Source organism: Aythya fuligula, chromosome 16, assembly GCF_009819795.1.
Source record: "Aythya fuligula isolate bAytFul2 chromosome 16, bAytFul2.pri, whole genome shotgun sequence".
Taxonomy (NCBI): domain Eukaryota; kingdom Metazoa; phylum Chordata; class Aves; order Anseriformes; family Anatidae; genus Aythya; species Aythya fuligula.
In genome coordinates, this window is record NC_045574.1 from 6293920 (window position 1) to 6321753 (window position 27834).

Below are 27834 nucleotides of genomic sequence, written 5' to 3' on the forward strand. Positions count from 1 at the left end.
GTAAATGTGATGAAGGTCTTTGAGAAGTCCTGGGAACCTGGCACGCCCAGTGCATCTGAGCCAAGGCCAGAAGCCAGGCAGAAGGAGCAGCCCTTGGCCAGGAGAGCGTCCCAAGTGGGGAAGCCAAAAGAAAAGAAACTGAGGGAAGCCCTTGAGAGAGCATTCTCACAGGCTTCCCTTGACAAGGTCACCAAAGGAGCTCTTGGAAGTGTCTGCAACACTTTGGAATCCTTCGTGGCTTCCCAGTTTGAGCAAGACTTGAACTGCAACTATTCTGAAATCTTGGCACTTCCCGCTGTCAGTCCCTCTAACAGGCAGGCACAGCCATCCCAGGTGCCTCTCTCAAGGGAGGGCATGAGGGAAGGACGGGGACTACAAAGAGGACCAGAAGAGCAGAGCCCAGAAGCAAGGCCGAGAGACAAGCTGCCCATGATCCCACCAGTGCCAGACACTGATGAGGTCTCACACCTGAGTCACAGGATTGTGAGGATTGATTGCATCCAAAAGGCTGTCTCCGAAGTTCAGCGTCTGCACGCAGAACTGCAGGCCTATGCCAGAACCATCGTCCTTAATGTGACTGAAGAAGTGAAGGACAAGATGGAAATGAAAGCAAAGGCCTTAGACGCCACTTCAAGCAGCAAAACCATGGCAAGCAGGATGACACGCTCCTTATCGGAGCAGAGCTCTCAGTCCGCAACTGCACGGAAGATGAAGAAAAACTTGGGAAGGCATGTCAGCCAGCAGCCTGTCCCAAGAAACGGGAAGGAGAGCTGTCCCTCGGAGCACCTCCAAAGAGGCTGTGAGCAAAGTGCTCCCCTGGCAGGCTCTTCTGCCTGCAGAGGGCAATTCCAGACCCAGCTGAGTTCCGAGAGCACCACAGGCACCATCCCTCCCACAGGCCCACAGTTTCTCAGGCAGCCGGCTCCTCCATCTGTTGTGAAGCACCGTGTCCAGAGCGGAGCACGGAGCCTACGCGTGTGTGTCAGGCCGATGCCATTCAAGCCTCAGTAGCCTGAGGCGGAAGCAGAAAATAAAGAGCTTACATCCAAGTGCTTGCTTGTGCCTCCATTTCTTCAAGCCAGGCCGTGCTGTGCTTGGGGATTTTCCCTACACCGTGTGGTGGTGTCACCCAGCTGGGCAGCTGAACTCCACCACGAGCACTCTCTCACTCGCCCTCCTCAAGCAGAAAGGGGGAGGAAATAGGATAAAACGGGCTCGAGGGTTGCGATAAGGACAGGGAGACCACTCACCAATTAGCATCACGGGCAAAACAGACTCAGCATAGGGAGATTAATATAATTCATTACCTATTAAAAGGGGCTAGAGCAGTGAGATACTAAAAGCAAACTAAAATCACCTTCTCCCTTCCACCCACTTCTACATCCACCCTCCCCCCAAGTGGCTCAGAGGAACATGGGAGTGGGGGCTATGGGATGAGGCTTAACAAGGCCAAGTGCCAGGTCTTGCACTTCGGCCACAATAACCCCCTGCAGTGCCATAGGCTTGGGGCAGAGTGGCTAGACGACTGCGAAGAGGAAAGGGACCTGGGAGTGTTGATCGATGCTTGGCTGAACATGAGCCGGCAGTGTGCTCAGGTGGCCAAGAAGGCCCATGGCATCCCGGCCTGTATTAGAAAAGAGTAGCCAGCAGGAGCAGGGAGGTGATCGTCCCCCTGCACTCAGCTTTGGTGAGGCCGCACCTCGAGTGCTGTGTTCAGTTTTGGGCCCCTCAGTCCAAGAAGGGCATCGAGGCCCTGGAACTTGTCCGGAGAAGGGCTACAAAGCTGGTGAAGGGCCTGGAAGAAAAGTCCTCTGAGGAGCGGCTGAGGGAACTGGGGTTGTTTAGTCAGGAGAAGAGGAGGCTCAGGGGAGACCTTCTTGCTCTCTACAACTCCCAGCAAGGAAATTGTGGGGAGCCGGGGGTCAGCCTCTTCTTGCAGATGACTAGGGATAGGACTAGAGGGAATGGGCTCAAGTTGCGCCGGGGACGTTTAGGTTGAAAAGTAGGAGCCGTTTCTTCTGAGAAAGAGTAGTCGGGCCTTGGAAGGGGTTGCCCAGGGGAGTGGTGGAGTCACGGTCCCTGGGGGTGTCTGAGGAAAGCTCGGAGCTACCTCAACAGTTCTCGGGAGCTTTCTGCCTTTGTCTCTCCGTAGGTGGTCTGCTCTCTGAAGGAGTTCAATGAGTCCAGGCAGTATGTGATCACGCTCAAGCTGGAAGCAGAGAAAACCAGGAGGCAAGAAGAGGTAGGCAAAGCTCAGCAGACACGTGTCAGTGGCACAGTACAGAAGGCTGGGGCTTTCCTTGTTGGATCTGAGGGAGGCGGGGAATGCAGAAGATGTGAGGGCTGTGCTGGAGGGCCAGGTGTTGTGGTAGGGAAAGGACGAGCCAGCCCCAAGCTCAGCTAGCGCAAGCTATTGGGGGGGCGATGTTAGATCAGGAAAGCGACTTGCAAGCACACAGAGCCCTGAGGGAAGCCCTTCTCTTCAGCCCTCGTTGCATGGCAGAAGAAGGGCGCTGGCATGGGTGGCATGAAACCTCAGCATGCAGGGACGTGAGGCATTTCTGAGGCAAGAGTGAGCTAAAACCTGCTGTTCCCTTTCAGGAAAAGCTTCAGCAACAGCTCGGCAACTTGACGCAAGACTGATGGCAGGGAGTGACCGTTCTCGCCAGAGCTCCTCTAATAACGTGTACTTGGTCACGAAAGAGAAAGGCAGCCTACTGCAGCCTCAAAAACCAGCTGGCCCACCTTCCCGCAAAAGCAGAAGAAACTTTCTCCACTCTTGCCACTACAGAGGGCTGAAAGTGACTCCCTCCAGCGTTGAGTTTGGCAGGGAAGATGCCAAGCTCCCTGGCAGCATCCATCCTGTGAGGGAGTCTGAGAGACACCCGTCCCCGCAGAGGGTGTATTCAAAGCTGCCTCGGAAGAACAGGCTGCTCGAGAAAACCAGAGGATTGAAGAGGTGGCTCGGGTTGTGGTGCAGCAAGTGTTTGAGAGGGTGGAGGCACTGGACCAGTCTGTCTGCATCTTCAAGAGGTCTCCCCATGGGATCCAAGAAAGACCATGTGCAAGTGCTGAAAGCGAGATGCCTTCAGAGGCATCTCCTCTTGACAAAGAGCAGCAAATTGCACTTCTGGCTAAGAAGGTTATGGTAAATGTGATGAAGGTCTTTGAGAAGTCCTGGGAACCTGGCACGCCCAGTGCATCTGAGCCAAGGCCAGAAGCCAGGCAGAAGGAGCAGCCCTTGGCCAGGAGAGCGTCCCAAGTGGGGAAGCCAAAAGAAAAGAAACTGAGGGAAGCCCTTGAGAGAGCATTCTCACAGGCTTCCCTTGACAAGGTCACCAAAGGAGCTCTTGGAAGTGTCTGCAACACTTTGGAATCCTTCGTGGCTTCCCAGTTTGAGCAAGACTTGAACTGCAACTATTCTGAAATCTTGGCACTTCCCGCTGTCAGTCCCTCTAACAGGCAGGCACAGCCATCCCAGGTGCCTCTCTCAAGGGAGGGCATGAGGGAAGGACGGGGACTACAAAGAGGACCAGAAGAGCAGAGCCCAGAAGCAAGGCCGAGAGACAAGCTGCCCATGATCCCACCAGTGCCAGACACTGATGAGGTCTCACACCTGAGTCACAGGATTGTGAGGATTGATTGCATCCAAAAGGCTGTCTCCGAAGTTCAGCGTCTGCACGCAGAACTGCAGGCCTATGCCAGAACCATCGTCCTTAATGTGACTGAAGAAGTGAAGGACAAGATGGAAATGAAAGCAAAGGCCTTAGACGCCACTTCAAGCAGCAAAACCATGGCAAGCAGGATGACACGCTCCTTATCGGAGCAGAGCTCTCAGTCCGCAACTGCACGGAAGATGAAGAAAAACTTGGGAAGGCATGTCAGCCAGCAGCCTGTCCCAAGAAACGGGAAGGAGAGCTGTCCCTCGGAGCACCTCCAAAGAGGCTGTGAGCAAAGTGCTCCCCTGGCAGGCTCTTCTGCCTGCAGAGGGCAATTCCAGACCCAGCTGAGTTCCGAGAGCACCACAGGCACCATCCCTCCCACAGGCCCACAGTTTCTCAGGCAGCCGGCTCCTCCATCTGTTGTGAAGCACCGTGTCCAGAGCGGAGCACGGAGCCTACGCGTGTGTGTCAGGCCGATGCCATTCAAGCCTCAGTAGCCTGAGGCGGAAGCAGAAAATAAAGAGCTTACATCCAAGTGCTTGCTTGTGCCTCCATTTCTTCAAGCCAGGCCGTGCTGTGCTTGGGGATTTTCCCTACACCGTGTGGTGGTGTCACCCAGCTGGGCAGCTGAACTCCACCACGAGCACTCTCTCACTCGCCCTCCTCAAGCAGAAAGGGGGAGGAAATAGGATAAAACGGGCTCGAGGGTTGCGATAAGGACAGGGAGACCACTCACCAATTAGCATCACGGGCAAAACAGACTCAGCATAGGGAGATTAATATAATTCATTACCTATTAAAAGGGGCTAGAGCAGTGAGATACTAAAAGCAAACTAAAATCACCTTCTCCCTTCCACCCACTTCTACATCCACCCTCCCCCCAAGTGGCTCAGAGGAACATGGGAGTGGGGGCTATGGGATGAGGCTTAACAAGGCCAAGTGCCAGGTCTTGCACTTCGGCCACAATAACCCCCTGCAGTGCCATAGGCTTGGGGCAGAGTGGCTAGACGACTGCGAAGAGGAAAGGGACCTGGGAGTGTTGATCGATGCTTGGCTGAACATGAGCCGGCAGTGTGCTCAGGTGGCCAAGAAGGCCCATGGCATCCCGGCCTGTATTAGAAAAAGAGTAGCCAGCAGGAGCAGGGAGGTGATCGTCCCCCTGCACTCAGCTTTGGTGAGGCCGCACCTCGAGTGCTGTGTTCAGTTTTGGGCCCCTCAGTCCAAGAAGGGCATCGAGGCCCTGGAACTTGTCCGGAGAAGGGCTACAAAGCTGGTGAAGGGCCTGGAAGAAAAGTCCTCTGAGGAGCGGCTGAGGGAACTGGGGTTGTTTAGTCAGGAGAAGAGGAGGCTCAGGGGAGACCTTCTTGCTCTCTACAACTCCCAGCAAGGAAATTGTGGGGAGCCGGGGGTCAGCCTCTTCTTGCAGATGACTAGGGATAGGACTAGAGGGAATGGGCTCAAGTTGCGCCGGGGACGTTTAGGTTGAAAAGTAGGAGCCGTTTCTTCTGAGAAAGAGTAGTCGGGCCTTGGAAGGGGTTGCCCAGGGGAGTGGTGGAGTCACGGTCCCTGGGGGTGTCTGAGGAAAGCTCGGAGCTACCTCAACAGTTCTCGGGAGCTTTCTGCCTTTGTCTCTCCGTAGGTGGTCTGCTCTCTGAAGGAGTTCAATGAGTCCAGGCAGTATGTGATCACGCTCAAGCTGGAAGCAGAGAAAACCAGGAGGCAAGAAGAGGTAGGCAAAGCTCAGCAGACACGTGTCAGTGGCACAGTACAGAAGGCTGGGGCTTTCCTTGTTGGATCTGAGGGAGGCGGGGAATGCAGAAGATGTGAGGGCTGTGCTGGAGGGCCAGGTGTTGTGGTAGGGAAAGGACGAGCCAGCCCCAAGCTCAGCTAGCGCAAGCTATTGGGGGGGCGATGTTAGATCAGGAAAGCGACTTGCAAGCACACAGAGCCCTGAGGGAAGCCCTTCTCTTCAGCCCTCGTTGCATGGCAGAAGAAGGGCGCTGGCATGGGTGGCATGAAACCTCAGCATGCAGGGACGTGAGGCATTTCTGAGGCAAGAGTGAGCTAAAACCTGCTGTTCCCTTTCAGGAAAAGCTTCAGCAACAGCTCGGCAACTTGACGCAAGACTGATGGCAGGGAGTGACCGTTCTCGCCAGAGCTCCTCTAATAACGTGTACTTGGTCACGAAAGAGAAAGGCAGCCTACTGCAGCCTCAAAAACCAGCTGGCCCACCTTCCCGCAAAAGCAGAAGAAACTTTCTCCACTCTTGCCACTACAGAGGGCTGAAAGTGACTCCCTCCAGCGTTGAGTTTGGCAGGGAAGATGCCAAGCTCCCTGGCAGCATCCATCCTGTGAGGGAGTCTGAGAGACACCCGTCCCCGCAGAGGGTGTATTCAAAGCTGCCTCGGAAGAACAGGCTGCTCGAGAAAACCAGAGGATTGAAGAGGTGGCTCGGGTTGTGGTGCAGCAAGTGTTTGAGAGGGTGGAGGCACTGGACCAGTCTGTCTGCATCTTCAAGAGGTCTCCCCATGGGATCCAAGAAAGACCATGTGCAAGTGCTGAAAGCGAGATGCCTTCAGAGGCATCTCCTCTTGACAAAGAGCAGCAAATTGCACTTCTGGCTAAGAAGGTTATGGTAAATGTGATGAAGGTCTTTGAGAAGTCCTGGGAACCTGGCACGCCCAGTGCATCTGAGCCAAGGCCAGAAGCCAGGCAGAAGGAGCAGCCCTTGGCCAGGAGAGCGTCCCAAGTGGGGAAGCCAAAAGAAAAGAAACTGAGGGAAGCCCTTGAGAGAGCATTCTCACAGGCTTCCCTTGACAAGGTCACCAAAGGAGCTCTTGGAAGTGTCTGCAACACTTTGGAATCCTTCGTGGCTTCCCAGTTTGAGCAAGACTTGAACTGCAACTATTCTGAAATCTTGGCACTTCCCGCTGTCAGTCCCTCTAACAGGCAGGCACAGCCATCCCAGGTGCCTCTCTCAAGGGAGGGCATGAGGGAAGGACGGGGACTACAAAGAGGACCAGAAGAGCAGAGCCCAGAAGCAAGGCCGAGAGACAAGCTGCCCATGATCCCACCAGTGCCAGACACTGATGAGGTCTCACACCTGAGTCACAGGATTGTGAGGATTGATTGCATCCAAAAGGCTGTCTCCGAAGTTCAGCGTCTGCACGCAGAACTGCAGGCCTATGCCAGAACCATCGTCCTTAATGTGACTGAAGAAGTGAAGGACAAGATGGAAATGAAAGCAAAGGCCTTAGACGCCACTTCAAGCAGCAAAACCATGGCAAGCAGGATGACACGCTCCTTATCGGAGCAGAGCTCTCAGTCCGCAACTGCACGGAAGATGAAGAAAAACTTGGGAAGGCATGTCAGCCAGCAGCCTGTCCCAAGAAACGGGAAGGAGAGCTGTCCCTCGGAGCACCTCCAAAGAGGCTGTGAGCAAAGTGCTCCCCTGGCAGGCTCTTCTGCCTGCAGAGGGCAATTCCAGACCCAGCTGAGTTCCGAGAGCACCACAGGCACCATCCCTCCCACAGGCCCACAGTTTCTCAGGCAGCCGGCTCCTCCATCTGTTGTGAAGCACCGTGTCCAGAGCGGAGCATGGAGCCTACGCGTGTGTGTCAGGCCGATGCCATTCAAGCCTCAGTAGCCTGAGGCGGAAGCAGAAAATAAAGAGCTTACATCCAAGTGCTTGCTTGTGCCTCCATTTCTTCAAGCCAGGCCATGCTGTGCTTGGGGATTTTCCCTACACCGTGTGGTGGTGTCACCCAGCTGGGCAGCTGAACTCCACCACGAGCACTCTCTCACTCGCCCTCCTCAAGCAGAAAGGGGGAGGAAATAGGATAAAACGGGCTCGAGGGTTGCGATAAGGACAGGGAGACCACTCACCAATTAGCATCACGGGCAAAACAGACTCAGCATAGGGAGATTAATATAATTCATTACCTATTAAAAGGGGCTAGAGCAGTGAGATACTAAAAGCAAACTAAAATCACCTTCTCCCTTCCACCCACTTCTACATCCACCCTCCCCCCAAGTGGCTCAGAGGAACATGGGAGTGGGGGCTATGGGATGAGGCTTAACAAGGCCAAGTGCCAGGTCTTGCACTTCGGCCACAATAACCCCCTGCAGTGCCATAGGCTTGGGGCAGAGTGGCTAGACGACTGCGAAGAGGAAAGGGACCTGGGAGTGTTGATCGATGCTTGGCTGAACATGAGCCGGCAGTGTGCTCAGGTGGCCAAGAAGGCCCATGGCATCCCGGCCTGTATTAGAAAAAGAGTAGCCAGCAGGAGCAGGGAGGTGATCGTCCCCCTGCACTCAGCTTTGGTGAGGCCGCACCTCGAGTGCTGTGTTCAGTTTTGGGCCCCTCAGTCCAAGAAGGGCATCGAGGCCCTGGAACTTGTCCGGAGAAGGGCTACAAAGCTGGTGAAGGGCCTGGAAGAAAAGTCCTCTGAGGAGCGGCTGAGGGAACTGGGGTTGTTTAGTCAGGAGAAGAGGAGGCTCAGGGGAGACCTTCTTGCTCTCTACAACTCCCAGCAAGGAAATTGTGGGGAGCCGGGGGTCAGCCTCTTCTTGCAGATGACTAGGGATAGGACTAGAGGGAATGGGCTCAAGTTGCGCCGGGGACGTTTAGGTTGAAAAGTAGGAGCCGTTTCTTCTGAGAAAGAGTAGTCGGGCCTTGGAAGGGGTTGCCCAGGGGAGTGGTGGAGTCACGGTCCCTGGGGGTGTCTGAGGAAAGCTCGGAGCTACCTCAACAGTTCTCGGGAGCTTTCTGCCTTTGTCTCTCCGTAGGTGGTCTGCTCTCTGAAGGAGTTCAATGAGTCCAGGCAGTATGTGATCACGCTCAAGCTGGAAGCAGAGAAAACCAGGAGGCAAGAAGAGGTAGGCAAAGCTCAGCAGACACGTGTCAGTGGCACAGTACAGAAGGCTGGGGCTTTCCTTGTTGGATCTGAGGGAGGCGGGGAATGCAGAAGATGTGAGGGCTGTGCTGGAGGGCCAGGTGTTGTGGTAGGGAAAGGACGAGCCAGCCCCAAGCTCAGCTAGCGCAAGCTATTGGGGGGGCGATGTTAGATCAGGAAAGCGACTTGCAAGCACACAGAGCCCTGAGGGAAGCCCTTCTCTTCAGCCCTCGTTGCATGGCAGAAGAAGGGCGCTGGCATGGGTGGCATGAAACCTCAGCATGCAGGGACGTGAGGCATTTCTGAGGCAAGAGTGAGCTAAAACCTGCTGTTCCCTTTCAGGAAAAGCTTCAGCAACAGCTCGGCAACTTGACGCAAGACTGATGGCAGGGAGTGACCGTTCTCGCCAGAGCTCCTCTAATAACGTGTACTTGGTCACGAAAGAGAAAGGCAGCCTACTGCAGCCTCAAAAACCAGCTGGCCCACCTTCCCGCAAAAGCAGAAGAAACTTTCTCCACTCTTGCCACTACAGAGGGCTGAAAGTGACTCCCTCCAGCGTTGAGTTTGGCAGGGAAGATGCCAAGCTCCCTGGCAGCATCCATCCTGTGAGGGAGTCTGAGAGACACCCGTCCCCGCAGAGGGTGTATTCAAAGCTGCCTCGGAAGAACAGGCTGCTCGAGAAAACCAGAGGATTGAAGAGGTGGCTCGGGTTGTGGTGCAGCAAGTGTTTGAGAGGGTGGAGGCACTGGACCAGTCTGTCTGCATCTTCAAGAGGTCTCCCCATGGGATCCAAGAAAGACCATGTGCAAGTGCTGAAAGCGAGATGCCTTCAGAGGCATCTCCTCTTGACAAAGAGCAGCAAATTGCACTTCTGGCTAAGAAGGTTATGGTAAATGTGATGAAGGTCTTTGAGAAGTCCTGGGAACCTGGCACGCCCAGTGCATCTGAGCCAAGGCCAGAAGCCAGGCAGAAGGAGCAGCCCTTGGCCAGGAGAGCGTCCCAAGTGGGGAAGCCAAAAGAAAAGAAACTGAGGGAAGCCCTTGAGAGAGCATTCTCACAGGCTTCCCTTGACAAGGTCACCAAAGGAGCTCTTGGAAGTGTCTGCAACACTTTGGAATCCTTCGTGGCTTCCCAGTTTGAGCAAGACTTGAACTGCAACTATTCTGAAATCTTGGCACTTCCCGCTGTCAGTCCCTCTAACAGGCAGGCACAGCCATCCCAGGTGCCTCTCTCAAGGGAGGGCATGAGGGAAGGACGGGGACTACAAAGAGGACCAGAAGAGCAGAGCCCAGAAGCAAGGCCGAGAGACAAGCTGCCCATGATCCCACCAGTGCCAGACACTGATGAGGTCTCACACCTGAGTCACAGGATTGTGAGGATTGATTGCATCCAAAAGGCTGTCTCCGAAGTTCAGCGTCTGCACGCAGAACTGCAGGCCTATGCCAGAACCATCGTCCTTAATGTGACTGAAGAAGTGAAGGACAAGATGGAAATGAAAGCAAAGGCCTTAGACGCCACTTCAAGCAGCAAAACCATGGCAAGCAGGATGACACGCTCCTTATCGGAGCAGAGCTCTCAGTCCGCAACTGCACGGAAGATGAAGAAAAACTTGGGAAGGCATGTCAGCCAGCAGCCTGTCCCAAGAAACGGGAAGGAGAGCTGTCCCTCGGAGCACCTCCAAAGAGGCTGTGAGCAAAGTGCTCCCCTGGCAGGCTCTTCTGCCTGCAGAGGGCAATTCCAGACCCAGCTGAGTTCCGAGAGCACCACAGGCACCATCCCTCCCACAGGCCCACAGTTTCTCAGGCAGCCGGCTCCTCCATCTGTTGTGAAGCACCGTGTCCAGAGCGGAGCACGGAGCCTACGCGTGTGTGTCAGGCCGATGCCATTCAAGCCTCAGTAGCCTGAGGCGGAAGCAGAAAATAAAGAGCTTACATCCAAGTGCTTGCTTGTGCCTCCATTTCTTCAAGCCAGGCCGTGCTGTGCTTGGGGATTTTCCCTACACCGTGTGGTGGTGTCACCCAGCTGGGCAGCTGAACTCCACCACGAGCACTCTCTCACTCGCCCTCCTCAAGCAGAAAGGGGGAGGAAATAGGATAAAACGGGCTCGAGGGTTGCGATAAGGACAGGGAGACCACTCACCAATTAGCATCACGGGCAAAACAGACTCAGCATAGGGAGATTAATATAATTCATTACCTATTAAAAGGGGCTAGAGCAGTGAGATACTAAAAGCAAACTAAAATCACCTTCTCCCTTCCACCCACTTCTACATCCACCCTCCCCCCAAGTGGCTCAGAGGAACATGGGAGTGGGGGCTATGGGATGAGGCTTAACAAGGCCAAGTGCCAGGTCTTGCACTTCGGCCACAATAACCCCCTGCAGTGCCATAGGCTTGGGGCAGAGTGGCTAGACGACTGCGAAGAGGAAAGGGACCTGGGAGTGTTGATCGATGCTTGGCTGAACATGAGCCGGCAGTGTGCTCAGGTGGCCAAGAAGGCCCATGGCATCCCGGCCTGTATTAGAAAAAGAGTAGCCAGCAGGAGCAGGGAGGTGATCGTCCCCCTGCACTCAGCTTTGGTGAGGCCGCACCTCGAGTGCTGTGTTCAGTTTTGGGCCCCTCAGTCCAAGAAGGGCATCGAGGCCCTGGAACTTGTCCGGAGAAGGGCTACAAAGCTGGTGAAGGGCCTGGAAGAAAAGTCCTCTGAGGAGCGGCTGAGGGAACTGGGGTTGTTTAGTCAGGAGAAGAGGAGGCTCAGGGGAGACCTTCTTGCTCTCTACAACTCCCAGCAAGGAAATTGTGGGGAGCCGGGGGTCAGCCTCTTCTTGCAGATGACTAGGGATAGGACTAGAGGGAATGGGCTCAAGTTGCGCCGGGGACGTTTAGGTTGAAAAGTAGGAGCCGTTTCTTCTGAGAAAGAGTAGTCGGGCCTTGGAAGGGGTTGCCCAGGGGAGTGGTGGAGTCACGGTCCCTGGGGGTGTCTGAGGAAAGCTCGGAGCTACCTCAACAGTTCTCGGGAGCTTTCTGCCTTTGTCTCTCCGTAGGTGGTCTGCTCTCTGAAGGAGTTCAATGAGTCCAGGCAGTATGTGATCACGCTCAAGCTGGAAGCAGAGAAAACCAGGAGGCAAGAAGAGGTAGGCAAAGCTCAGCAGACACGTGTCAGTGGCACAGTACAGAAGGCTGGGGCTTTCCTTGTTGGATCTGAGGGAGGCGGGGAATGCAGAAGATGTGAGGGCTGTGCTGGAGGGCCAGGTGTTGTGGTAGGGAAAGGACGAGCCAGCCCCAAGCTCAGCTAGCGCAAGCTATTGGGGGGGCGATGTTAGATCAGGAAAGCGACTTGCAAGCACACAGAGCCCTGAGGGAAGCCCTTCTCTTCAGCCCTCGTTGCATGGCAGAAGAAGGGCGCTGGCATGGGTGGCATGAAACCTCAGCATGCAGGGACGTGAGGCATTTCTGAGGCAAGAGTGAGCTAAAACCTGCTGTTCCCTTTCAGGAAAAGCTTCAGCAACAGCTCGGCAACTTGACGCAAGACTGATGGCAGGGAGTGACCGTTCTCGCCAGAGCTCCTCTAATAACGTGTACTTGGTCACGAAAGAGAAAGGCAGCCTACTGCAGCCTCAAAAACCAGCTGGCCCACCTTCCCGCAAAAGCAGAAGAAACTTTCTCCACTCTTGCCACTACAGAGGGCTGAAAGTGACTCCCTCCAGCGTTGAGTTTGGCAGGGAAGATGCCAAGCTCCCTGGCAGCATCCATCCTGTGAGGGAGTCTGAGAGACACCCGTCCCCGCAGAGGGTGTATTCAAAGCTGCCTCGGAAGAACAGGCTGCTCGAGAAAACCAGAGGATTGAAGAGGTGGCTCGGGTTGTGGTGCAGCAAGTGTTTGAGAGGGTGGAGGCACTGGACCAGTCTGTCTGCATCTTCAAGAGGTCTCCCCGTGGGATCCAAGAAAGACCATGTGCAAGTGCTGAAAGCGAGATGCCTTCAGAGGCATCTCCTCTTGACAAAGAGCAGCAAATTGCACTTCTGGCTAAGAAGGTTATGGTAAATGTGATGAAGGTCTTTGAGAAGTCCTGGGAACCTGGCACGCCCAGTGCATCTGAGCCAAGGCCAGAAGCCAGGCAGAAGGAGCAGCCCTTGGCCAGGAGAGCGTCCCAAGTGGGGAAGCCAAAAGAAAAGAAACTGAGGGAAGCCCTTGAGAGAGCATTCTCACAGGCTTCCCTTGACAAGGTCACCAAAGGAGCTCTTGGAAGTGTCTGCAACACTTTGGAATCCTTCGTGGCTTCCCAGTTTGAGCAAGACTTGAACTGCAACTATTCTGAAATCTTGGCACTTCCCGCTGTCAGTCCCTCTAACAGGCAGGCACAGCCATCCCAGGTGCCTCTCTCAAGGGAGGGCATGAGGGAAGGACGGGGACTACAAAGAGGACCAGAAGAGCAGAGCCCAGAAGCAAGGCCGAGAGACAAGCTGCCCATGATCCCACCAGTGCCAGACACTGATGAGGTCTCACACCTGAGTCACAGGATTGTGAGGATTGATTGCATCCAAAAGGCTGTCTCCGAAGTTCAGCGTCTGCACGCAGAACTGCAGGCCTATGCCAGAACCATCGTCCTTAATGTGACTGAAGAAGTGAAGGACAAGATGGAAATGAAAGCAAAGGCCTTAGACGCCACTTCAAGCAGCAAAACCATGGCAAGCAGGATGACACGCTCCTTATCGGAGCAGAGCTCTCAGTCCGCAACTGCACGGAAGATGAAGAAAAACTTGGGAAGGCATGTCAGCCAGCAGCCTGTCCCAAGAAACGGGAAGGAGAGCTGTCCCTCGGAGCACCTCCAAAGAGGCTGTGAGCAAAGTGCTCCCCTGGCAGGCTCTTCTGCCTGCAGAGGGCAATTCCAGACCCAGCTGAGTTCCGAGAGCACCACAGGCACCATCCCTCCCACAGGCCCACAGTTTCTCAGGCAGCCGGCTCCTCCATCTGTTGTGAAGCACCGTGTCCAGAGCGGAGCACGGAGCCTACGCGTGTGTGTCAGGCCGATGCCATTCAAGCCTCAGTAGCCTGAGGCGGAAGCAGAAAATAAAGAGCTTACATCCAAGTGCTTGCTTGTGCCTCCATTTCTTCAAGCCAGGCCGTGCTGTGCTTGGGGATTTTCCCTACACCGTGTGGTGGTGTCACCCAGCTGGGCAGCTGAACTCCACCACGAGCACTCTCTCACTCGCCCTCCTCAAGCAGAAAGGGGGAGGAAATAGGATAAAACGGGCTCGAGGGTTGCGATAAGGACAGGGAGACCACTCACCAATTAGCATCACGGGCAAAACAGACTCAGCATAGGGAGATTAATATAATTCATTACCTATTAAAAGGGGCTAGAGCAGTGAGATACTAAAAGCAAACTAAAATCACCTTCTCCCTTCCACCCACTTCTACATCCACCCTCCCCCCAAGTGGCTCAGAGGAACATGGGAGTGGGGGCTATGGGATGAGGCTTAACAAGGCCAAGTGCCAGGTCTTGCACTTCGGCCACAATAACCCCCTGCAGTGCCATAGGCTTGGGGCAGAGTGGCTAGACGACTGCGAAGAGGAAAGGGACCTGGGAGTGTTGATCGATGCTTGGCTGAACATGAGCCGGCAGTGTGCTCAGGTGGCCAAGAAGGCCCATGGCATCCCGGCCTGTATTAGAAAAAGAGTAGCCAGCAGGAGCAGGGAGGTGATCGTCCCCCTGCACTCAGCTTTGGTGAGGCCGCACCTCGAGTGCTGTGTTCAGTTTTGGGCCCCTCAGTCCAAGAAGGGCATCGAGGCCCTGGAACTTGTCCGGAGAAGGGCTACAAAGCTGGTGAAGGGCCTGGAAGAAAAGTCCTCTGAGGAGCGGCTGAGGGAACTGGGGTTGTTTAGTCAGGAGAAGAGGAGGCTCAGGGGAGACCTTCTTGCTCTCTACAACTCCCAGCAAGGAAATTGTGGGGAGCCGGGGGTCAGCCTCTTCTTGCAGATGACTAGGGATAGGACTAGAGGGAATGGGCTCAAGTTGCGCCGGGGACGTTTAGGTTGAAAAGTAGGAGCCGTTTCTTCTGAGAAAGAGTAGTCGGGCCTTGGAAGGGGTTGCCCAGGGGAGTGGTGGAGTCACGGTCCCTGGGGGTGTCTGAGGAAAGCTCGGAGCTACCTCAACAGTTCTCGGGAGCTTTCTGCCTTTGTCTCTCCGTAGGTGGTCTGCTCTCTGAAGGAGTTCAATGAGTCCAGGCAGTATGTGATCACGCTCAAGCTGGAAGCAGAGAAAACCAGGAGGCAAGAAGAGGTAGGCAAAGCTCAGCAGACACGTGTCAGTGGCACAGTACAGAAGGCTGGGGCTTTCCTTGTTGGATCTGAGGGAGGCGGGGAATGCAGAAGATGTGAGGGCTGTGCTGGAGGGCCAGGTGTTGTGGTAGGGAAAGGACGAGCCAGCCCCAAGCTCAGCTAGCGCAAGCTATTGGGGGGGCGATGTTAGATCAGGAAAGCGACTTGCAAGCACACAGAGCCCTGAGGGAAGCCCTTCTCTTCAGCCCTCGTTGCATGGCAGAAGAAGGGCGCTGGCATGGGTGGCATGAAACCTCAGCATGCAGGGACGTGAGGCATTTCTGAGGCAAGAGTGAGCTAAAACCTGCTGTTCCCTTTCAGGAAAAGCTTCAGCAACAGCTCGGCAACTTGACGCAAGACTGATGGCAGGGAGTGACCGTTCTCGCCAGAGCTCCTCTAATAACGTGTACTTGGTCACGAAAGAGAAAGGCAGCCTACTGCAGCCTCAAAAACCAGCTGGCCCACCTTCCCGCAAAAGCAGAAGAAACTTTCTCCACTCTTGCCACTACAGAGGGCTGAAAGTGACTCCCTCCAGCGTTGAGTTTGGCAGGGAAGATGCCAAGCTCCCTGGCAGCATCCATCCTGTGAGGGAGTCTGAGAGACACCCGTCCCCGCAGACGGTGTATTCAAAGCTGCCTCGGAAGAACAGGCTGCTCGAGAAAACCAGAGGATTGAAGAGGTGGCTCGGGTTGTGGTGCAGCAAGTGTTTGAGAGGGTGGAGGCACTGGACCAGTCTGTCTGCATCTTCAAGAGGTCTCCCCATGGGATCCAAGAAAGACCATGTGCAAGTGCTGAAAGCGAGATGCCTTCAGAGGCATCTCCTCTTGACAAAGAGCAGCAAATTGCACTTCTGGCTAAGAAGGTTATGGTAAATGTGATGAAGGTCTTTGAGAAGTCCTGGGAACCTGGCACGCCCAGTGCATCTGAGCCAAGGCCAGAAGCCAGGCAGAAGGAGCAGCCCTTGGCCAGGAGAGCGTCCCAAGTGGGGAAGCCAAAAGAAAAGAAACTGAGGGAAGCCCTTGAGAGAGCATTCTCACAGGCTTCCCTTGACAAGGTCACCAAAGGAGCTCTTGGAAGTGTCTGCAACACTTTGGAATCCTTCGTGGCTTCCCAGTTTGAGCAAGACTTGAACTGCAACTATTCTGAAATCTTGGCACTTCCCGCTGTCAGTCCCTCTAACAGGCAGGCACAGCCATCCCAGGTGCCTCTCTCAAGGGAGGGCATGAGGGAAGGACGGGGACTACAAAGAGGACCAGAAGAGCAGAGCCCAGAAGCAAGGCCGAGAGACAAGCTGCCCATGATCCCACCAGTGCCAGACACTGATGAGGTCTCACACCTGAGTCACAGGATTGTGAGGATTGATTGCATCCAAAAGGCTGTCTCCGAAGTTCAGCGTCTGCACGCAGAACTGCAGGCCTATGCCAGAACCATCGTCCTTAATGTGACTGAAGAAGTGAAGGACAAGATGGAAATGAAAGCAAAGGCCTTAGACGCCACTTCAAGCAGCAAAACCATGGCAAGCAGGATGACACGCTCCTTATCGGAGCAGAGCTCTCAGTCCGCAACTGCACGGAAGATGAAGAAAAACTTGGGAAGGCATGTCAGCCAGCAGCCTGTCCCAAGAAACGGGAAGGAGAGCTGTCCCTCGGAGCACCTCCAAAGAGGCTGTGAGCAAAGTGCTCCCCTGGCAGGCTCTTCTGCCTGCAGAGGGCAATTCCAGACCCAGCTGAGTTCCGAGAGCACCACAGGCACCATCCCTCCCACAGGCCCACAGTTTCTCAGGCAGCCGGCTCCTCCATCTGTTGTGAAGCACCGTGTCCAGAGCGGAGCACGGAGCCTACGCGTGTGTGTCAGGCCGATGCCATTCAAGCCTCAGTAGCCTGAGGCGGAAGCAGAAAATAAAGAGCTTACATCCAAGTGCTTGCTTGTGCCTCCATTTCTTCAAGCCAGGCCGTGCTGTGCTTGGGGATTTTCCCTACACCGTGTGGTGGTGTCACCCAGCTGGGCAGCTGAACTCCACCACGAGCACTCTCTCACTCGCCCTCCTCAAGCAGAAAGGGGGAGGAAATAGGATAAAACGGGCTCGAGGGTTGCGATAAGGACAGGGAGACCACTCACCAATTAGCATCACGGGCAAAACAGACTCAGCATAGGGAGATTAATATAATTCATTACCTATTAAAAGGGGCTAGAGCAGTGAGATACTAAAAGCAAACTAAAATCACCTTCTCCCTTCCACCCACTTCTACATCCACCCTCCCCCCAAGTGGCTCAGAGGAACATGGGAGTGGGGGCTATGGGATGAGGCTTAACAAGGCCAAGTGCCAGGTCTTGCACTTCGGCCACAATAACCCCCTGCAGTGCCATAGGCTTGGGGCAGAGTGGCTAGACGACTGCGAAGAGGAAAGGGACCTGGGAGTGTTGATCGATGCTTGGCTGAACATGAGCCGGCAGTGTGCTCAGGTGGCCAAGAAGGCCCATGGCATCCCGGCCTGTATTAGAAAAAGAGTAGCCAGCAGGAGCAGGGAGGTGATCGTCCCCCTGCACTCAGCTTTGGTGAGGCCGCACCTCGAGTGCTGTGTTCAGTTTTGGGCCCCTCAGTCCAAGAAGGGCATCGAGGCCCTGGAACTTGTCCGGAGAAGGGCTACAAAGCTGGTGAAGGGCCTGGAAGAAAAGTCCTCTGAGGAGCGGCTGAGGGAACTGGGGTTGTTTAGTCAGGAGAAGAGGAGGCTCAGGGGAGACCTTCTTGCTCTCTACAACTCCCAGCAAGGAAATTGTGGGGAGCCGGGGGTCAGCCTCTTCTTGCAGATGACTAGGGATAGGACTAGAGGGAATGGGCTCAAGTTGCGCCGGGGACGTTTAGGTTGAAAAGTAGGAGCCGTTTCTTCTGAGAAAGAGTAGTCGGGCCTTGGAAGGGGTTGCCCAGGGGAGTGGTGGAGTCACGGTCCCTGGGGGTGTCTGAGGAAAGCTCGGAGCTACCTCAACAGTTCTCGGGAGCTTTCTGCCTTTGTCTCTCCGTAGGTGGTCTGCTCTCTGAAGGAGTTCAATGAGTCCAGGCAGTATGTGATCACGCTCAAGCTGGAAGCAGAGAAAACCAGGAGGCAAGAAGAGGTAGGCAAAGCTCAGCAGACACGTGTCAGTGGCACAGTACAGAAGGCTGGGGCTTTCCTTGTTGGATCTGAGGGAGGCGGGGAATGCAGAAGATGTGAGGGCTGTGCTGGAGGGCCAGGTGTTGTGGTAGGGAAAGGACGAGCCAGCCCCAAGCTCAGCTAGCGCAAGCTATTGGGGGGGCGATGTTAGATCAGGAAAGCGACTTGCAAGCACACAGAGCCCTGAGGGAAGCCCTTCTCTTCAGCCCTCGTTGCATGGCAGAAGAAGGGCGCTGGCATGGGTGGCATGAAACCTCAGCATGCAGGGACGTGAGGCATTTCTGAGGCAAGAGTGAGCTAAAACCTGCTGTTCCCTTTCAGGAAAAGCTTCAGCAACAGCTCGGCAACTTGACGCAAGACTGATGGCAGGGAGTGACCGTTCTCGCCAGAGCTCCTCTAATAACGTGTACTTGGTCACGAAAGAGAAAGGCAGCCTACTGCAGCCTCAAAAACCAGCTGGCCCACCTTCCCGCAAAAGCAGAAGAAACTTTCTCCACTCTTGCCACTACAGAGGGCTGAAAGTGACTCCCTCCAGCGTTGAGTTTGGCAGGGAAGATGCCAAGCTCCCTGGCAGCATCCATCCTGTGAGGGAGTCTGAGAGACACCCGTCCCCGCAGAGGGTGTATTCAAAGCTGCCTCGGAAGAACAGGCTGCTCGAGAAAACCAGAGGATTGAAGAGGTGGCTCGGGTTGTGGTGCAGCAAGTGTTTGAGAGGGTGGAGGCACTGGACCAGTCTGTCTGCATCTTCAAGAGGTCTCCCCATGGGATCCAAGAAAGACCATGTGCAAGTGCTGAAAGCGAGATGCCTTCAGAGGCATCTCCTCTTGACAAAGAGCAGCAAATTGCACTTCTGGCTAAGAAGGTTATGGTAAATGTGATGAAGGTCTTTGAGAAGTCCTGGGAACCTGGCACGCCCAGTGCATCTGAGCCAAGGCCAGAAGCCAGGCAGAAGGAGCAGCCCTTGGCCAGGAGAGCGTCCCAAGTGGGGAAGCCAAAAGAAAAGAAACTGAGGGAAGCCCTTGAGAGAGCATTCTCACAGGCTTCCCTTGACAAGGTCACCAAAGGAGCTCTTGGAAGTGTCTGCAACACTTTGGAATCCTTCGTGGCTTCCCAGTTTGAGCAAGACTTGAACTGCAACTATTCTGAAATCTTGGCACTTCCCGCTGTCAGTCCCTCTAACAGGCAGGCACAGCCATCCCAGGTGCCTCTCTCAAGGGAGGGCATGAGGGAAGGACGGGGACTACAAAGAGGACCAGAAGAGCAGAGCCCAGAAGCAAGGCCGAGAGACAAGCTGCCCATGATCCCACCAGTGCCAGACACTGATGAGGTCTCACACCTGAGTCACAGGATTGTGAGGATTGATTGCATCCAAAAGGCTGTCTCCGAAGTTCAGCGTCTGCACGCAGAACTGCAGGCCTATGCCAGAACCATCGTCCTTAATGTGACTGAAGAAGTGAAGGACAAGATGGAAATGAAAGCAAAGGCCTTAGACGCCACTTCAAGCAGCAAAACCATGGCAAGCAGGATGACACGCTCCTTATCGGAGCAGAGCTCTCAGTCCGCAACTGCACGGAAGATGAAGAAAAACTTGGGAAGGCATGTCAGCCAGCAGCCTGTCCCAAGAAACGGGAAGGAGAGCTGTCCCTCGGAGCACCTCCAAAGAGGCTGTGAGCAAAGTGCTCCCCTGGCAGGCTCTTCTGCCTGCAGAGGGCAATTCCAGACCCAGCTGAGTTCCGAGAGCACCACAGGCACCATCCCTCCCACAGGCCCACAGTTTCTCAGGCAGCCGGCTCCTCCATCTGTTGTGAAGCACCGTGTCCAGAGCGGAGCACGGAGCCTACGCGTGTGTGTCAGGCCGATGCCATTCAAGCCTCAGTAGCCTGAGGCGGAAGCAGAAAATAAAGAGCTTACATCCAAGTGCTTGCTTGTGCCTCCATTTCTTCAAGCCAGGCCGTGCTGTGCTTGGGGATTTTCCCTACACCGTGTGGTGGTGTCACCCAGCTGGGCAGCTGAACTCCACCACGAGCACTCTCTCACTCGCCCTCCTCAAGCAGAAAGGGGGAGGAAATAGGATAAAACGGGCTCGAGGGTTGCGATAAGGACAGGGAGACCACTCACCAATTAGCATCACGGGCAAAACAGACTCAGCATAGGGAGATTAATATAATTCATTACCTATTAAAAGGGGCTAGAGCAGTGAGATACTAAAAGCAAACTAAAATCACCTTCTCCCTTCCACCCACTTCTACATCCACCCTCCCCCCAAGTGGCTCAGAGGAACATGGGAGTGGGGGCTATGGGATGAGGCTTAACAAGGCCAAGTGCCAGGTCTTGCACTTCGGCCACAATAACCCCCTGCAGTGCCATAGGCTTGGGGCAGAGTGGCTAGACGACTGCGAAGAGGAAAGGGACCTGGGAGTGTTGATCGATGCTTGGCTGAACATGAGCCGGCAGTGTGCTCAGGTGGCCAAGAAGGCCCATGGCATCCCGGCCTGTATTAGAAAAAGAGTAGCCAGCAGGAGCAGGGAGGTGATCGTCCCCCTGCACTCAGCTTTGGTGAGGCCGCACCTCGAGTGCTGTGTTCAGTTTTGGGCCCCTCAGTCCAAGAAGGGCATCGAGGCCCTGGAACTTGTCCGGAGAAGGGCTACAAAGCTGGTGAAGGGCCTGGAAGAAAAGTCCTCTGAGGAGCGGCTGAGGGAACTGGGGTTGTTTAGTCAGGAGAAGAGGAGGCTCAGGGGAGACCTTCTTGCTCTCTACAACTCCCAGCAAGGAAATTGTGGGGAGCCGGGGGTCAGCCTCTTCTTGCAGATGACTAGGGATAGGACTAGAGGGAATGGGCTCAAGTTGCGCCGGGGACGTTTAGGTTGAAAAGTAGGAGCCGTTTCTTCTGAGAAAGAGTAGTCGGGCCTTGGAAGGGGTTGCCCAGGGGAGTGGTGGAGTCACGGTCCCTGGGGGTGTCTGAGGAAAGCTCGGAGCTACCTCAACAGTTCTCGGGAGCTTTCTGCCTTTGTCTCTCCGTAGGTGGTCTGCTCTCTGAAGGAGTTCAATGAGTCCAGGCAGTATGTGATCACGCTCAAGCTGGAAGCAGAGAAAACCAGGAGGCAAGAAGAGGTAGGCAAAGCTCAGCAGACACGTGTCAGTGGCACAGTACAGAAGGCTGGGGCTTTCCTTGTTGGATCTGAGGGAGGCGGGGAATGCAGAAGATGTGAGGGCTGTGCTGGAGGGCCAGGTGTTGTGGTAGGGAAAGGACGAGCCAGCCCCAAGCTCAGCTAGCGCAAGCTATTGGGGGGGCGATGTTAGATCAGGAAAGCGACTTGCAAGCACACAGAGCCCTGAGGGAAGCCCTTCTCTTCAGCCCTCGTTGCATGGCAGAAGAAGGGCGCTGGCATGGGTGGCATGAAACCTACGTGAGGCATTTCTGAGGCAAGAGTGAGCTAAAACCTGCTGTTCCCTTTCAGGAAAAGCTTCAGCAACAGCTCGGCAACTTGACGCAAGACTGATGGCAGGGAGTGACCGTTCTCGCCAGAGCTCCTCTAATAACGTGTACTTGGTCACGAAAGAGAAAGGCAGCCTACTGCAGCCTCAAAAACCAGCTGGCCCACCTTCCCGCAAAAGCAGAAGAAACTTTCTCCACTCTTGCCACTACAGAGGGCTGAAAGTGACTCCCTCCAGCGTTGAGTTTGGCAGGGAAGATGCCAAGCTCCCTGGCAGCATCCATCCTGTGAGGGAGTCTGAGAGACACTCGTCCCCGCAGAGGGTGTATTCAAAGCTGCCTCGGAAGAACAGGCTGCTCGAGAAAACCAGAGGATTGAAGAGGTGGCTCGGGTTGTGGTGCAGCAAGTGTTTGAGAGGGTGGAGGCACTGGACCAGTCTGTCTGCATCTTCAAGAGGTCTCCCCATGGGATCCAAGAAAGACCATGTGCAAGTGCTGAAAGCGAGATGCCTTCAGAGGCATCTCCTCTTGACAAAGAGCAGCAAATTGCACTTCTGGCTAAGAAGGTTATGGTAAATGTGATGAAGGTCTTTGAGAAGTCCTGGGAACCTGGCACGCCCAGTGCATCTGAGCCAAGGCCAGAAGCCAGGCAGAAGGAGCAGCCCTTGGCCAGGAGAGCGTCCCAAGTGGGGAAGCCAAAAGAAAAGAAACTGAGGGAAGCCCTTGAGAGAGCATTCTCACAGGCTTCCCTTGACAAGGTCACCAAAGGAGCTCTTGGAAGTGTCTGCAACACTTTGGAATCCTTCGTGGCTTCCCAGTTTGAGCAAGACTTGAACTGCAACTATTCTGAAATCTTGGCACTTCCCGCTGTCAGTCCCTCTAACAGGCAGGCACAGCCATCCCAGGTGCCTCTCTCAAGGGAGGGCATGAGGGAAGGACGGGGACTACAAAGAGGACCAGAAGAGCAGAGCCCAGAAGCAAGGCCGAGAGACAAGCTGCCCATGATCCCACCAGTGCCAGACACTGATGAGGTCTCACACCTGAGTCACAGGATTGTGAGGATTGATTGCATCCAAAAGGCTGTCTCCGAAGTTCAGCGTCTGCACGCAGAACTGCAGGCCTATGCCAGAACCATCGTCCTTAATGTGACTGAAGAAGTGAAGGACAAGATGGAAATGAAAGCAAAGGCCTTAGACGCCACTTCAAGCAGCAAAACCATGGCAAGCAGGATGACACGCTCCTTATCGGAGCAGAGCTCTCAGTCCGCAACTGCACGGAAGATGAAGAAAAACTTGGGAAGGCATGTCAGCCAGCAGCCTGTCCCAAGAAACGGGAAGGAGAGCTGTCCCTCGGAGCACCTCCAAAGAGGCTGTGAGCAAAGTGCTCCCCTGGCAGGCTCTTCTGCCTGCAGAGGGCAATTCCAGACCCAGCTGAGTTCCGAGAGCACCACAGGCACCATCCCTCCCACAGGCCCACAGTTTCTCAGGCAGCCGGCTCCTCCATCTGTTGTGAAGCACCGTGTCCAGAGCGGAGCACGGAGCCTACGCGTGTGTGTCAGGCCGATGCCATTCAAGCCTCAGTAGCCTGAGGCGGAAGCAGAAAATAAAGAGCTTACATCCAAGTGCTTGCTTGTGCCTCCATTTCTTCAAGCCAGGCCGTGCTGTGCTTGGGGATTTTCCCTACACCGTGTGGTGGTGTCACCCAGCTGGGCAGCTGAACTCCACCACGAGCACTCTCTCACTCGCCCTCCTCAAGCAGAAAGGGGGAGGAAATAGGATAAAACGGGCTCGAGGGTTGCGATAAGGACAGGGAGACCACTCACCAATTAGCATCACGGGCAAAACAGACTCAGCATAGGGAGATTAATATAATTCATTACCTATTAAAAGGGGCTAGAGCAGTGAGATACTAAAAGCAAACTAAAATCACCTTCTCCCTTCCACCCACTTCTACATCCACCCTCCCCCCAAGTGGCTCAGAGGAACATGGGAGTGGGGGCTATGGGATGAGGCTTAACAAGGCCAAGTGCCAGGTCTTGCACTTCGGCCACAATAACCCCCTGCAGTGCCATAGGCTTGGGGCAGAGTGGCTAGACGACTGCGAAGAGGAAAGGGACCTGGGAGTGTTGATCGATGCTTGGCTGAACATGAGCCGGCAGTGTGCTCAGGTGGCCAAGAAGGCCCATGGCATCCCGGCCTGTATTAGAAAAAGAGTAGCCAGCAGGAGCAGGGAGGTGATCGTCCCCCTGCACTCAGCTTTGGTGAGGCCGCACCTCGAGTGCTGTGTTCAGTTTTGGGCCCCTCAGTCCAAGAAGGGCATCGAGGCCCTGGAACTTGTCCGGAGAAGGGCTACAAAGCTGGTGAAGGGCCTGGAAGAAAAGTCCTCTGAGGAGCGGCTGAGGGAACTGGGGTTGTTTAGTCAGGAGAAGAGGAGGCTCAGGGGAGACCTTCTTGCTCTCTACAACTCCCAGCAAGGAAATTGTGGGGAGCCGGGGGTCAGCCTCTTCTTGCAGATGACTAGGGATAGGACTAGAGGGAATGGGCTCAAGTTGCGCCGGGGACGTTTAGGTTGAAAAGTAGGAGCCGTTTCTTCTGAGAAAGAGTAGTCGGGCCTTGGAAGGGGTTGCCCAGGGGAGTGGTGGAGTCACGGTCCCTGGGGGTGTCTGAGGAAAGCTCGGAGCTACCTCAACAGTTCTCGGGAGCTTTCTGCCTTTGTCTCTCCGTAGGTGGTCTGCTCTCTGAAGGAGTTCAATGAGTCCAGGCAGTATGTGATCACGCTCAAGCTGGAAGCAGAGAAAACCAGGAGGCAAGAAGAGGTAGGCAAAGCTCAGCAGACACGTGTCAGTGGCACAGTACAGAAGGCTGGGGCTTTCCTTGTTGGATCTGAGGGAGGTGGGGAATGCAGAAGATGTGAGGGCTGTGCTGGAGGGCCAGGTGTTGTGGTAGGGAAAGGACGAGCCAGCCCCAAGCTCAGCTAGCGCAAGCTATTGGGGGGGCGATGTTAGATCAGGAAAGCGACTTGCAAGCACACAGAGCCCTGAGGGAAGCCCTTCTCTTCAGCCCTCGTTGCATGGCAGAAGAAGGGCGCTGGCATGGGTGGCATGAAACCTCAGCATGCAGGGACGTGAGGCATTTCTGAGGCAAGAGTGAGCTAAAACCTGCTGTTCCCTTTCAGGAAAAGCTTCAGCAACAGCTCGGCAACTTGACGCAAGACTGATGGCAGGGAGTGACCGTTCTCGCCAGAGCTCCTCTAATAACGTGTACTTGGTCACGAAAGAGAAAGGCAGCCTACTGCAGCCTCAAAAACCAGCTGGCCCACCTTCCCGCAAAAGCAGAAGAAACTTTCTCCACTCTTGCCACTACAGAGGGCTGAAAGTGACTCCCTCCAGCGTTGAGTTTGGCAGGGAAGATGCCAAGCTCCCTGGCAGCATCCATCCTGTGAGGGAGTCTGAGAGACACCCGTCCCCGCAGACGGTGTATTCAAAGCTGCCTCGGAAGAACAGGCTGCTCGAGAAAACCAGAGGATTGAAGAGGTGGCTCGGGTTGTGGTGCAGCAAGTGTTTGAGAGGGTGGAGGCACTGGACCAGTCTGTCTGCATCTTCAAGAGGTCTCCCCATGGGATCCAAGAAAGACCATGTGCAAGTGCTGAAAGCGAGATGCCTTCAGAGGCATCTCCTCTTGACAAAGAGCAGCAAATTGCACTTCTGGCTAAGAAGGTTATGGTAAATGTGATGAAGGTCTTTGAGAAGTCCTGGGAACCTGGCACGCCCAGTGCATCTGAGCCAAGGCCAGAAGCCAGGCAGAAGGAGCAGCCCTTGGCCAGGAGAGCGTCCCAAGTGGGGAAGCCAAAAGAAAAGAAACTGAGGGAAGCCCTTGAGAGAGCATTCTCACAGGCTTCCCTTGACAAGGTCACCAAAGGAGCTCTTGGAAGTGTCTGCAACACTTTGGAATCCTTCGTGGCTTCCCAGTTTGAGCAAGACTTGAACTGCAACTATTCTGAAATCTTGGCACTTCCCGCTGTCAGTCCCTCTAACAGGCAGGCACAGCCATCCCAGGTGCCTCTCTCAAGGGAGGGCATGAGGGAAGGACGGGGACTACAAAGAGGACCAGAAGAGCAGAGCCCAGAAGCAAGGCCGAGAGACAAGCTGCCCATGATCCCACCAGTGCCAGACACTGATGAGGTCTCACACCTGAGTCACAGGATTGTGAGGATTGATTGCATCCAAAAGGCTGTCTCCGAAGTTCAGCGTCTGCACGCAGAACTGCAGGCCTATGCCAGAACCATCGTCCTTAATGTGACTGAAGAAGTGAAGGACAAGATGGAAATGAAAGCAAAGGCCTTAGACGCCACTTCAAGCAGCAAAACCATGGCAAGCAGGATGACACGCTCCTTATCGGAGCAGAGCTCTCAGTCCGCAACTGCACGGAAGATGAAGAAAAACTTGGGAAGGCATGTCAGCCAGCAGCCTGTCCCAAGAAACGGGAAGGAGAGCTGTCCCTCGGAGCACCTCCAAAGAGGCTGTGAGCAAAGTGCTCCCCTGGCAGGCTCTTCTGCCTGCAGAGGGCAATTCCAGACCCAGCTGAGTTCCGAGAGCACCACAGGCACCATCCCTCCCACAGGCCCACAGTTTCTCAGGCAGCCGGCTCCTCCATCTGTTGTGAAGCACCGTGTCCAGAGCGGAGCACGGAGCCTACGCGTGTGTGTCAGGCCGATGCCATTCAAGCCTCAGTAGCCTGAGGCGGAAGCAGAAAATAAAGAGCTTACATCCAAGTGCTTGCTTGTGCCTCCATTTCTTCAAGCCAGGCCGTGCTGTGCTTGGGGATTTTCCCTACACCGTGTGGTGGTGTCACCCAGCTGGGCAGCTGAACTCCACCACGAGCACTCTCTCACTCGCCCTCCTCAAGCAGAAAGGGGAGGAAATAGGATAAAACGGGCTCGAGGGTTGCGATAAGGACAGGGAGACCACTCACCAATTAGCATCACGGGCAAAACAGACTCAGCATAGGGAGATTAATATAATTCATTACCTATTAAAAGGGGCTAGAGCAGTGAGATACTAAAAGCAAACTAAAATCACCTTCTCCCTTCCACCCACTTCTACATCCACCCTCCCCCCAAGTGGCTCAGAGGAACATGGGAGTGGGGGCTATGGGATGAGGCTTAACAAGGCCAAGTGCCAGGTCTTGCACTTCGGCCACAATAACCCCCTGCAGTGCCATAGGCTTGGGGCAGAGTGGCTAGACGACTGCGAAGAGGAAAGGGACCTGGGAGTGTTGATCGATGCTTGGCTGAACATGAGCCGGCAGTGTGCTCAGGTGGCCAAGAAGGCCCATGGCATCCCGGCCTGTATTAGAAAAAGAGTAGCCAGCAGGAGCAGGGAGGTGATCGTCCCCCTGCACTCAGCTTTGGTGAGGCCGCACCTCGAGTGCTGTGTTCAGTTTTGGGCCCCTCAGTCCAAGAAGGGCATCGAGGCCCTGGAACTTGTCCGGAGAAGGGCTACAAAGCTGGTGAAGGGCCTGGAAGAAAAGTCCTCTGAGGAGCGGCTGAGGGAACTGGGGTTGTTTAGTCAGGAGAAGAGGAGGCTCAGGGGAGACCTTCTTGCTCTCTACAACTCCCAGCAAGGAAATTGTGGGGAGCCGGGGGTCAGCCTCTTCTTGCAGATGACTAGGGATAGGACTAGAGGGAATGGGCTCAAGTTGCGCCGGGGACGTTTAGGTTGAAAAGTAGGAGCCGTTTCTTCTGAGAAAGAGTAGTCGGGCCTTGGAAGGGGTTGCCCAGGGGAGTGGTGGAGTCACGGTCCCTGGGGGTGTCTGAGGAAAGCTCGGAGCTACCTCAACAGTTCTCGGGAGCTTTCTGCCTTTGTCTCTCCATAGGTGGTCTGCTCTCTGAAGGAGTTCAATGAGTCCAGGCAGTATGTGATCACGCTCAAGCTGGAAGCAGAGAAAACCAGGAGGCAAGAAGAGGTAGGCAAAGCTCAGCAGACACGTGTCAGTGGCACAGTACAGAAGGCTGGGGCTTTCCTTGTTGGATCTGAGGGAGGCGGGGAATGCAGAAGATGTGAGGGCTGTGCTGGAGGGCCAGGTGTTGTGGTAGGGAAAGGACGAGCCAGCCCCAAGCTCAGCTAGCGCAAGCTATTGGGGGGGCGATGTTAGATCAGGAAAGCGACTTGCAAGCACACAGAGCCCTGAGGGAAGTCCTTCTCTTCAGCCCTCGTTGCATGGCAGAAGAAGGGCGCTGGCATGGGTGGCATGAAACCTCAGCATGCAGGGACGTGAGGCATTTCTGAGGCAAGAGTGAGCTAAAACCTGCTGTTCCCTTTCAGGAAAAGCTTCAGCAACAGCTCGGCAACTTGACGCAAGACTGATGGCAGGGAGTG

At 54.9% G+C, this 27834-nt stretch overlaps 6 protein-coding genes across 6 annotated transcripts; all 6 read left to right on the plus strand.

Annotated features, from left to right (window-relative positions):
• The first annotated feature begins 2158 nt into the window (after positions 1-2158).
• Positions 2159-4197, plus strand: LOC116495646. Its single transcript, XM_032198294.1, has 2 exons — positions 2159-2242; positions 2602-4197. The coding sequence occupies exon 2, from the start codon at positions 3083-3085 to the stop codon at positions 4157-4159; it is 1077 nt and encodes a 358-aa protein (XP_032054185.1). The 5' UTR covers positions 2159-2242; positions 2602-3082; the 3' UTR covers positions 4160-4197.
• A 1110-nt stretch (positions 4198-5307) lies between these two features.
• LOC116495805 lies at positions 5308-7308 on the plus strand. The gene is made up of 2 exons (XM_032198517.1): positions 5308-5391; positions 5751-7308. Exon 2 carries the CDS (start codon positions 6232-6234, stop codon positions 7306-7308), a length of 1077 nt encoding a protein of 358 aa, XP_032054408.1. The 5' UTR covers positions 5308-5391; positions 5751-6231.
• Positions 7309-8456: 1148 nt separating this feature from the next.
• LOC116495647 lies at positions 8457-10495 on the plus strand. Its single transcript, XM_032198295.1, has 2 exons — positions 8457-8540; positions 8900-10495. The coding sequence occupies exon 2, from the start codon at positions 9381-9383 to the stop codon at positions 10455-10457; it is 1077 nt and encodes a 358-aa protein (XP_032054186.1). The 5' UTR covers positions 8457-8540; positions 8900-9380; the 3' UTR covers positions 10458-10495.
• Positions 10496-14754: 4259 nt separating this feature from the next.
• On the plus strand, positions 14755-16793 carry LOC116495642. The gene is made up of 2 exons (XM_032198289.1): positions 14755-14838; positions 15198-16793. Exon 2 carries the CDS (start codon positions 15679-15681, stop codon positions 16753-16755), a length of 1077 nt encoding a protein of 358 aa, XP_032054180.1. The 5' UTR covers positions 14755-14838; positions 15198-15678; the 3' UTR covers positions 16756-16793.
• Positions 16794-17903: 1110 nt separating this feature from the next.
• Positions 17904-19942, plus strand: LOC116495645. The gene is made up of 2 exons (XM_032198292.1): positions 17904-17987; positions 18347-19942. The coding sequence occupies exon 2, from the start codon at positions 18828-18830 to the stop codon at positions 19902-19904; it is 1077 nt and encodes a 358-aa protein (XP_032054183.1). The 5' UTR covers positions 17904-17987; positions 18347-18827; the 3' UTR covers positions 19905-19942.
• Positions 19943-24189: 4247 nt separating this feature from the next.
• LOC116495644 lies at positions 24190-26228 on the plus strand. The gene is made up of 2 exons (XM_032198291.1): positions 24190-24273; positions 24633-26228. The coding sequence occupies exon 2, from the start codon at positions 25114-25116 to the stop codon at positions 26188-26190; it is 1077 nt and encodes a 358-aa protein (XP_032054182.1). The 5' UTR covers positions 24190-24273; positions 24633-25113; the 3' UTR covers positions 26191-26228.
• Positions 26229-27834: the final 1606 nt, after the last annotated feature.